We start from the raw sequence: 10,487 nt of genomic DNA on the forward strand, positions 1-10,487 counted from the left end.
AAAAAACGAATATGAAGTCAAGCAAATATTGACAACATATGGTAAGGATTATTACTTGAACCGAGCCAAACATTTGAACCAATGATCCAGTGATCCAGTCACCTTTTCACAATGAATTTCCAACCAGTTAAGTAATCGATAAAACCATTACCTAGTGAGAATTCCAGTTTTATATTCGGTATGAGGAGTTCGAATATGATGCTGGAAAGACATCGTACCAGAAAATCTTATAGCAAATCAACTTGCTTCATAAAATTTGTAAGTAATTAGGTGTGTTTTTATCAAAATTCATGGGAGTTTGACTTATCAAAGCCCTTTGAGTATTATGTCTTTTTGTGCATCATAGTTTTTGAGTAAATTAAAAAGATCCCTCCTGTACTATGGGTTTAATGACAAATATCCCCTTGAATTTTTATTGTAACAAATACCCCCTCCTTTGGGTTCTATTAGTTAACTTGAAAAAAGATTCTTATCCAATTGTTTAAAAATTTGGAATCCAAAATCACCCTTTTCTTATTTATTTAAATGGTTTATGATTCAATTAGTTTTCTAAATATAACACTAAAGTCCTCTCTATCCTATAATAAATCCTTGCAAATTTTTAATTGGGTTCAATATTCAAAAGAAAGTGTAGATGTTTATTTCTAATTGATATAAATTTATGGTTCTCTTTGTTTTTTCTTGATTTATTAAAGAAAGGAGTGAATAATTTTTATATTTTAAGATGAAGAGACATTCATATTAATTATGAAATGAATCAAAACTTAAAAAAAAAGAAAAAACTGTTTCTTCTATACCAATAAAATGGTTCTTGTTGTTATTTTAGTTAGTTTCTTTTAGAGAGAATGGAAATATTTTTGATTAATTAGGATTTAAGATAAAAGGCTGAAGAAAGTTCAAATGCACATTTTGTTAATTCAATGCATTCCATCATATTATTTAACGATCAAGGGATATTTATCACCAAAGTTTTTTCCCGGTCCGAATCTAACAGCTCCGATATTTCATGGATTCATGGTCCCGAACATTATCACCCACTTTTTTTGTTTGGATAGATAACATCATCACCCACTCAGTTAGTTCATATTATCGCTGCTGCGCATGTTTGTTAATAGTAACAGACACCCCATTTCATCCTGTGTTGGATGAGAATGGCCAAGAAGCCTATGTGATATTTTTTAAGCCTAAGGATATTTTTGTTTAAATGAAAATATTAAAAAAATAACATTTTAATGATATTTGTATTTTTTTTGATGATTTGCAGATTGTATATCTTTAATTTTATATAGGATAACCCTCGTATAATTAATTTTTTTATAATGAAAGTTTTTGGGTGATCATAATTTTTTTTCTTTCCACGCCGAAAAGGTTTTTCACGTAAATTTGATTGTATTATTGTATGCTTATCTTTCCTTTGCCTAACATATTCACACAATGAGGATGATATTATTTCCGCTGTTTTGAAACTTGCTTATAATATGCTTGATTTCGTGATTCTCCCAACATCCTGCAAGGAAGAAAAAAACCATAATGCTTGTTCAGTCTCTTTCACCATCCATGGTCGAATTGGGGTTCCGTTCCGTTCCTCTGAAACACCAGCTTCACCCACTTCGTGCATCGGAAACCTTTGAGCTCTACCGTTTCATCGATGGCAATCGCAAACTGGGTTTTGTTCCTCCACAGTATAGAAGTACGTCTCTTTATCTTTGGAAACCTTTTGAACTTAGCACCAGCAAAAGTAGAAATTGGAAGACAGGGCTTGCTAAGGGGCGCAGGAGAGGTCGGAACTTGGGTGTGAAGGTGAAATCAGTGTTGAGTGTGGAGAAACCGGTGGAGAGAGGTGGGAGTGGATCTGGAGCTGGAGAGAACTATGATGCGATTGTTATAGGATCCGGAATTGGAGGGCTGGTTGCGGCGACGCAACTGGCGGTTAAGGGAGCTAGGGTTTTGGTACTGGAGAAATATGTGATTCCGGGTGGGAGCTCAGGGTACTATCAGAGGGACGGGTATACGTTTGATGTTGGATCCTCGGTGATGTTCGGATTTAGCGATAAGGTTCGCTTTAACTCTCCTTTCTATCTTGTTGGGAAGATTCTGATGGATTTTGGTTGAATTTCTGTTTATGTAAATTATGATGTTTGGAACAGAAAGCAAGGAGGACTGGACTGATCAAAACCTGAATTAATAATAAAGCATAGTAATTTAAAACCTTGAAACTAAGATGTGGCATTTGGAAAAATCAATAGATACGCTACATGATGCTTATGCATGCAATGAAATGAACTACATACTTAGTACCCATACAGTGCAAACATGATCGATGGATATCAACTTTAATTCATCCCTTTCCATGTTGGACAGGTTCCTATCTGCTTATCAGTTGCCCAGCTAATAAACAGTACAAATGAATGAAATGATAATTCACTAATGTGAGTGTAAGTTAACATAAGGATGGCATTTGAAGACAACCGAGTCTAACTGATAAGTCAAACCTTTGGGCAATGCAAATTGCCTGAGTTTGGTGGACTGTTCCAACATTTCAGCCCTAGTTACTAAAATCTTTAGACATTCTTAACTTGACAGGAACTTAGCTCAACTCAAATCAGCCTTAATCAAAATATTTGTGCCCAGATGCGAGAATTTTGTCCTACCATTTTGTTCTGTCACTTGACTTTTTGAAACTAAATTATTCCCTAAATGGAAGTGTATTATGGGATAGTGAGTTCTGAGCCTAAAATTGTTAACTTGCTAATCTTCACATATCCAATTGATAAAAAAAAACAAAAAAAAAAAAAATATATTGCATATCTAAACATTAACATGCTATTCTTGGTCTTATTATGATGAGCAGGGTAATCTAAATTTGATAACCCAGGCATTGGAAGCAGTTGGGTGTGAGATGCAGGTAATACCTGATCCGTCTACTGTGCATTTTCATCTGCCTCGTAATCTTTCTGTACGAGTGCACAGAGAGTACAATGATTTCATTGAAGAACTCACCAGTAAATTTCCGCATGAGAGGGAGGGGATTCACAAATTTTACAATGAATGTTGGAAGGTCAGTCTTTGCTGATTGCTGACTGTAAATCTCTATGTGCCTTTCAGCTTCTTAGTTGTTGCCATGTTTTCCATGTTATACACACTAATTACCTATGTACATAGGTTTTCAATGCCTTGAACTCATTGGAGCTAAAGTCACTGGAGGAGCCACTCTACCTTTTTGCCCAGTTCTTTCAGAAGCCTCTGGAATGCTTAACTCTGGGTAATTGTTTTCTTAATTAATGGATATTATTGTTTAGGTTTGAAGTTGTGTCCAAGGTTATGAAGATAATGGCAGAGATGGCACATGGGAAGTGGATTTCACATTTGTGGCAACCACCTGAGAGATCCCTTTAGGCGATACTTTGCCCAATTAGACATTTATATTTCTAGTAAAATGTTTTTTTGGATGGTTGGTATAATGTGGTGATTGGTTGGGGAAAAAGTATAAAACAAATATGTGTCCCTTGGTCAATTCTTGTTATCGAAATCTCCAAGGTAGGAATCATCAATTGAATGGAGGTTCCATCCCCCTGAACATATGCCACACATAATAATGTTTATTGTAAACCATCCTTATTGGTGTCTTAATGTTTTTTCTGTTAACAACTGATGCTTGTTATTGTTGATCATGGACATGCCATTTTATTTATCTTCCTTTTTCTTCTAGTAATCTTTCTTTTGAATCCCAAGATTGTTCATAATTCTTGGTCTTGCTTTATATGATTGTGGATTTTATGGCAGCCTATTATTTGCCTCAAAATGCTGGAGACATAGCTCGGAAGTACATAAAGGATCCTCAATTGTTGTCTTTCATAGATGCCGAGGTGAAGTTACATTATTTTTTTTGGACATGCTGACTCTCTTCCTTGATTACTGAGATTTAATAAGCAATTTGGTCTCAAAATGGAAAATGATCTTTTCTTGTTTAAACAGTGTTTCATAGTGAGCACAGTTAAGGCTTTGCAGACACCAATGATTAATGCAAGCATGGTAAACTGCCTTAATAGACTTTTAAGTTTTGTGCATTTGGTTTGCTTGCCCTGTTTGCTTACATATTGTTTGCATCAGGTTTTATGTGACAGACATTTTGGGGGAATAAACTACCCTGTTGGTGGTGTTGGTGGAATTGCAAAATCCTTAGCAAAAGGGCTAGTTGATAAAGACAGTAATATTCTTTATAAGGCAAATGTGACTAAGATTATAGTTGAGAATGGAAAAGCTGTGAGTAACCTTATTCTGTGTGATTACACTTGTAACTTTTATGCTTATTAACCATAAATTTGCAAATGTGTATTATATACCATTCTAGTACATATTTTGCAGGTAGGAGTGAAGCTGTCAGATGGAAGGGAGTTCTTTTCTAAAACCATAATTTCAAATGCAACTAGATGGGATACCTTTGGTTAGTTCTAATGGTGACAATGAACATTCTATCATTAAATATGAATTATTCTGTCTACCAGTTTCTGCAGTTTTTGTACCTTTTGGTGTCATTCCTTTCAAATCATGTGGTTGTAGCATAATTAAGACTGGACTGAGTTTTATCATTTTATAGGAAAGCTTTTAAAAGGGGAAAAACTTCCAAAAGAGGAGGAAGATTTTCAAAGAGTTTATGTTAAGGCCCCATCTTTCCTTTCCATACACATGGGTGTTAAAGCAGAGGTTTTGCCACCAGACACAGATTGTCATCATTTTGTTCTTGAGGTAGAAGCATGTCTTCAATAGCTCGTATCTACATTGTTGCTGAGGTCTTTAGTCAAGAGAGAGTAAATCAAAGTATTCACATTCTTTTTCTTAATGGTTGGTGCAGAGTGACTGGACCAAGTTAGAGGAGCCATATGGCAGCATTTTTTTGAGCATTCCAACTGTTCTTGATTCATCATTAGCTCCAGAGGGACGCCATATTCTTCATATTTTCACAACATCTTGTATAGAGGATTGGAAGGTGAAATTATGCTACCAACAAAATTATTTTGTGAAAACAACCCTTGTCAACCATAATATATCTTCTTTATGCTGTCCAATTTTTGGTTGGCTTAATACTATGTGGATTTTATTGTACCAGGGACTGTCTCAAAAAGACTATGAGGAAAAGAAGGAGTGTGTGGCAAATGAAATAATAAGCAGATTGGAAAGGAAACTTTTTCCAGGACTTAAATCATCTATTGAATTTAAAGAGGTAAAAATCATGCAAAAACATGCTTTTGTAGTAAATGGAGGATGAGGTTACCATCAAATGATAATAATTACCTTGTGTTCTTTAGAAATCCTAGGAAATGAACTGAGTGCTCATAATCTTCACAGTGATTTTTGAAGAATCATGAATATGTATTGACATGTTTATTAAATATGGCCAGCTACTCAATATTTAGTGTGTCGAACATGTCCTCTGTTCACTTAATGGTACTGAAATTTCAAAGATCTTCATGCCCTTAATAAGTTGTCTTTAGACTTACATCAGGGGGCTAGTCCATTCCCAAACCAATAACCCCCAACCCTGGTGCAGGTGGGATTGGATCCTGAGTCTCTGCTACAACCAGCCAAAACCTTACCAACTAGCCAGTTGGAATCTTATCTTTTTTCCCTTAATAACCATTGAGTTTTGAATGCATGTTTCATTTTTTGCTGAATACATTCACCCCTGCAATAAAATCAATCTCTAGGCCCTGGCCACCCCTAGATTCTTTTTTAGCATCAACTCCTGGTCGTTTTACTTGCCTTTGCTTCACATTTAATACAATGCATTTACTGTTTCTGATTAAGAAAAAGAGAAAAAAGCAATCACACTTTTGAATCTATGATGGATCCAGGATTTTTTCACTTGTTCCCTGCCTACTGATGCAGGAAAACCATATATTTATTGAGGAATTGATGGCTTTAGGTCAAAAGGAAGACAATTAGGGCTGCACTTAGATTTTTTCTTGAGAGGCTCTGACATGTATTTCTAGATGGGGAAGTGTTCCTTTTAGGTACACTCTAGGGGTGTTTGATTAATTAAAGTAGGTAATACTACAAATAAGGCTGCAAATTAAGTGGGTCCATCCCGAGCCTGACCCAACCCACTTGGGCTTTTACATGGGGAGGGCCTGAGATTTGGGGGTTTGGGTTGGGGCTTGGTTGGAAAATTCAGGCCTGTTGCAAACTCCGGTTGGCTTTCATTGAGGCCTTGGGTAGCCTGAATTGGACCTAAGCCCAGCTTGCCCCAACCCAAGCCTGCCTGAACAAATACATACATATATGCATTTTATTAATATAAAATATTTTTTTTATTATTATATATATATACATATATACACGTATATATGTATAAAGTATGTATATGTACATTTGTTAATGAAATTTGTGCATATTTTTAATCCATTCCACTCCTAAGTTGGGCTATAGATCCCAATAAAAGATGGCTGCACAAAAATATATTCATACATTCTTTCAAACCGTAAGGTGCCAACTGGCTAGTTGGTAAGGTCTCTGGCTGGTTGCAGCGGAGAATTAAGATTAAATCCTGCCTGCACCAGGGTTGGGGGGGTTTATGGGTTTGGGGGATGGGAGTATGGGATATCCCCCATTCTGTAGCCCCATGGAGTCCCTCAAAAAAAAAAAAAAAACAAAAATTCTTTCAAACCTAACCAACAAGCCCAGGGTCATTCTTGAATATGTGGCACATTTAATTATAACAGGATCATGCCTCAGCTATTCTAGATCTGTCTGGCTTGGGCCTACTCTAGTGGGATCCAAGGCCTTAGTTTCAGGCTTTGAGATTGTTCGAAGCATTGGTTTGTGGTCGAAGGGTCTTTACACAAGTAACACTATGTGGCTATTGCACTTAGTTAATTCCATGTATTGTACTGCTGCTGAAAATGAAGAAAATTATATGTATCCAATAGAACACAGGGTACTGCAGAAATACTTCTAGTATATACTTTCACAACACGAATATTTTAGCAAATTATTCCATATAAAATTTCTAGATGTTTAAGTTTATGTTGAATTTGGAAAGACATAGGCAATAAAAATTGATACGTGGTTTGAAAGAAAAAAGTTCTGCATGTTAAATGGGATACTTGCATCTTTACCAATTTCATGATTGACGAATCTCAAGGAGTGGAATTATATATCCTTGTTCGTTTCCACATCCATATCTGGACATCTTAGCTAGGTAGTTCACTTTTAGAAGGTCAAGGTTGAAATGCATTTCATAAATCTATCTACTTTGTTTTATGTAGATAATCAAACATCAAGTGAAAATTACATGACAATTATGTATTCTCCAGAAGAAACTTGTCTGCTTCATATTCTATTTAATGCTGGACAAATGTCCTGCCTTTCCTCTTCCAAACTGCTCGGGTAGCTTCTTTGCCACTTGGTTCTGTCTCATACAGCTTCTTCAGATGCCCTATGGGTCCATAATAGATCATTAACCTGTTGCATTTCTTGCTGAAGTGAGACAGTGAATTGTCTATTTGTTTGCAAGGCGGGAACTTAATATTGCAAACTTGCAAGTTGCAACAGTAGAAAACTTCATATCGTAGTCTCTCTTTAATGACAGGTAGGGACGCCCAAGACTCACAGGAGGTTCCTTGCTCGTGAAAATGGTACCTATGGACCAATGCCACGTAAAATCCCCAAGGGCTTATTAGGGATGCCATTCAACACAACAGTAAGTAGCACATTTCTATCAATTACTTTTTTTTTTTTTTTTTTTGTGATAATAAGTCTATGTTTCCATGAGTTTAATGTGAGTGCATTGGTCCTGTAATATTGAGAGTTCACAGGCCATAGATGGACTTTATTGTGTTGGGGATAGCTGCTTTCCAGGACAAGGTGTCATAGCTGTAGCTTTTTCAGGAATTATGTGTGCTCATCGAGTAGCTGCTGATATTGGTAAGCGGGTTTCAATAGCCCTACATCAACCTCAAAAATGTTTTACGTTAATTTAAGAACCTAGCTGTTATCTTTTCCAAAATAGGCTTGACTTGATTTGTCAAAATTTTCTTATTGCTAATGTCCTATTGTCCCTGACAACAAAAATATAGGTTGGAATGCTTTTTTAACGGTTGATCTAATTAGGTTGAGAGATTACATTTCTATTTGCTTTTATCACTTGAAACGATTATAGATGTTGTATTGGATTTCTGTTTTTCCATTTCCAGGGCTTGAAAACAGATCTGTTGTATTGGATACTGCACACCTTCGACTTCTTGGTTGGTTAAGGACACTGGCATAGAAATTAGATGTTGGATTCTTACGGTTTCATGGGTTATGGAAATTCCAGGCTAATTGCAAGATCATGCGGAGAGAACAACAGACTACTGGTAGCAGATGTGACAACAAGCATGTAAGCCTATTCAAAGAAGTTGAACCATATAAGAATTAGCCTTTTAGCCTTAATGAAGAGAGGTTGATTGATTAATCAAGCTAAGGGTAGCCTTTTAGCCTCCGACACAGAAAAGGAGTAAATAGATCTTAATTCAAAATGGTAATATATGTGAAGTGGATTCCCTCCCAGTCTAGCTGTGATCTATGTTTGGTTCAGACAAGAATGGGAATAGAAATTGGAATCAGCAGGAATGAGATTTCATTCTCAAGGGAGGGGTAGAGAATGATCATTCCCTCAAATGGGGGATGCCATTCCAGCAGGAATGTGAATGGGATTTCAATTTCACCCAAGCAAACAGTTGGAACTGGAATAGTTCATTCCAATTCTGATTCGATTCCTATTTCCGTGAATCATACAGGGCCTAATAATTTAATATTGACTTTCTAAGTCAAATGAAAAACCTAAAATAAAGGCTTTGAAGATGCCAAATTGATGGGGTCCAATTCTTCTAGATAAAGTAGGTTGTTCAATACCAAAGCTCCTTTTGCCCCTCCAATTTAAGAAACGAACTCTTATTCATGTCTCTTGTAAGATTACATCTTCCAAGTGGGAATATAGACCCTTACAATCTCCATCTCGAAATGTGACCAAGGCTCAATTTGGAAGGAGTATAAACACAAATATGTACAATGCAAATACATTCTGCCTATAGGTATTGCTCCGAAGCTGAGCTTAAATGAAAATGTGAGAACTCAACCTTTTATGAATCTCAACAAGGTCAATTACCCCCACCCTATGTATCAAGCCACTAATGCTCACCCATGAATTGGCATCAATTCCGAGCTGATATTTACTCCAACTGTACTTCTGTAAATTTGACCCTGGACTGAATTGTCATTCTCCCAAAAACAAATAGAAGTTTGATAGGGTGAATCTGCCATTACCATCAGTTTCCACATATTAACTTTCATGTACTGATAACAAGTCTGAACAATCCTCCGTGTGCAGATCACAGACTGATCATCCAATCTTGATTTAAGCCCATGGTGCCAGTTTAAATTACAGAGGAGAGAGGCAATCGAGAGAGGTTAGGTGTTGTCAATTACAGTTCAACATCTCTATTTAATTAGGTGTAAATACAATCCTTTCCATTACATGGGGTCATGCTCAGCCTGGAGAGACTGTGATTGAACTTTCGCCATACAACTCCACCACATCTCATAAGAACGTTGAACAATTGTTATGAATAGTTACAAATATAAATATTTTAGGCCCCGCTTTGTTTGCAGGATTAGGGGTCTAGATAATTGGAATGGGTTATTACAATTTCAACTGCTTGGTTGGGAGAAATCTGAATCCCATTCTCATTCCTGTTGGAATGGCATCCCCCATTTGAGGGAATGGCCATTCTCTATCTCTCCCTTGGGATTTAAATCCTATTCCTGCTGATTCCAATTTTCATTCCCATTTCTATCTGAATCAAATAGACTAAGAGAATAAATCATTCTAATTCTAATTCCGATTCCGAAAAATTTTTATTCCTATTCTGATTCCAACTGTAAATCAAACGAACTCTTAGTATTTTGACCTATTTCAGAAGATATAATAGCCCTAGACCGACCCCTCTAAGAAGGTTATGAAAAAAAAGGAAAAAAGGGAGAGCGTGGGATGATACGCCCCTGCACCATCCAGCATATCGAGGTGTATTGATACTTCGAAGTTTGAACCTTGTAGACGCTGAAAGTCTGAAAGCAAATCCAATTATTTTGGATTTGTCTTAGAACCACAGTTCAAAATATTGACATAACATGCTTGAATTAGACTATCAGAATCCTTGCTCTAGAGCAAGGGGCACATGGCACAAGTGGATTGGACACACTAGCAAAGATTCCACCAACGCTCTAACAATATGAAGTATGTTGGATATGAATCCCTGTTTTTGTGGTTTTTGACAATTTATTACTAGTAAAGTTATTGTATGATATCTATATGTCCAAGACTATATATATATACACTACATACGTATAAGTTAAAAAGTTTTTAATTTTAGTTTTAATTCAGTTCGATTTGCATTTCAAGTTTTAATAATTGAATTGGATTTGGTTGGATCAAATTTGAACCTGTTTAA

At 36.2% G+C, this 10,487-nt stretch overlaps 1 protein-coding gene across 1 annotated transcript; it reads left to right on the forward strand.

The window, feature by feature from the left end:
- The first annotated feature begins 1,070 nt into the window (after positions 1 to 1,070).
- On the forward strand, positions 1,071 to 8,456 carry CRTISO (carotenoid isomerase). The gene is made up of 13 exons (XM_088970597.1): positions 1,071 to 2,055; positions 2,852 to 3,058; positions 3,163 to 3,262; positions 3,784 to 3,866; positions 3,976 to 4,032; positions 4,111 to 4,263; positions 4,366 to 4,444; positions 4,598 to 4,746; positions 4,853 to 4,987; positions 5,108 to 5,221; positions 7,589 to 7,699; positions 7,815 to 7,923; positions 8,193 to 8,456. Exons 1-13 carry the CDS (start codon positions 1,531 to 1,533, stop codon positions 8,264 to 8,266), a joined length of 1,896 nt encoding a protein of 631 aa, XP_088826723.1. The 5' UTR covers positions 1,071 to 1,530; the 3' UTR covers positions 8,267 to 8,456.
- Positions 8,457 to 10,487: the final 2,031 nt, after the last annotated feature.

Source organism: Nelumbo lutea, chromosome 2 (assembly GCF_056320005.1).
Source record: "Nelumbo lutea isolate HS-2025 chromosome 2, American lotus-T2T, whole genome shotgun sequence".
In the NCBI taxonomy this organism is placed as follows: Eukaryota; Viridiplantae; Streptophyta; class Magnoliopsida; order Proteales; family Nelumbonaceae; genus Nelumbo; species Nelumbo lutea.

What these genes read in the sequence shown, in the direction of transcription:
- CRTISO (XM_088970597.1), top strand. Translation starts at nt 1,531, where the DNA reads ATGCTTGTTCAGTCTCTTTCACCATCCATGGTCGAATTGGGGTTCCGT. An exon ending in TTTACAATGAATGTTGGAAG is followed by an intron (nt 3,059 to 3,162) that starts GTCAGTCTTTGC and finishes CTATGTACATAG; the next exon opens with GTTTTCAATGCCTTGAACTC. An exon ending in TAGTTGAGAATGGAAAAGCT is followed by an intron (nt 4,264 to 4,365) that starts GTGAGTAACCTT and finishes CATATTTTGCAG; the next exon opens with GTAGGAGTGAAGCTGTCAGA.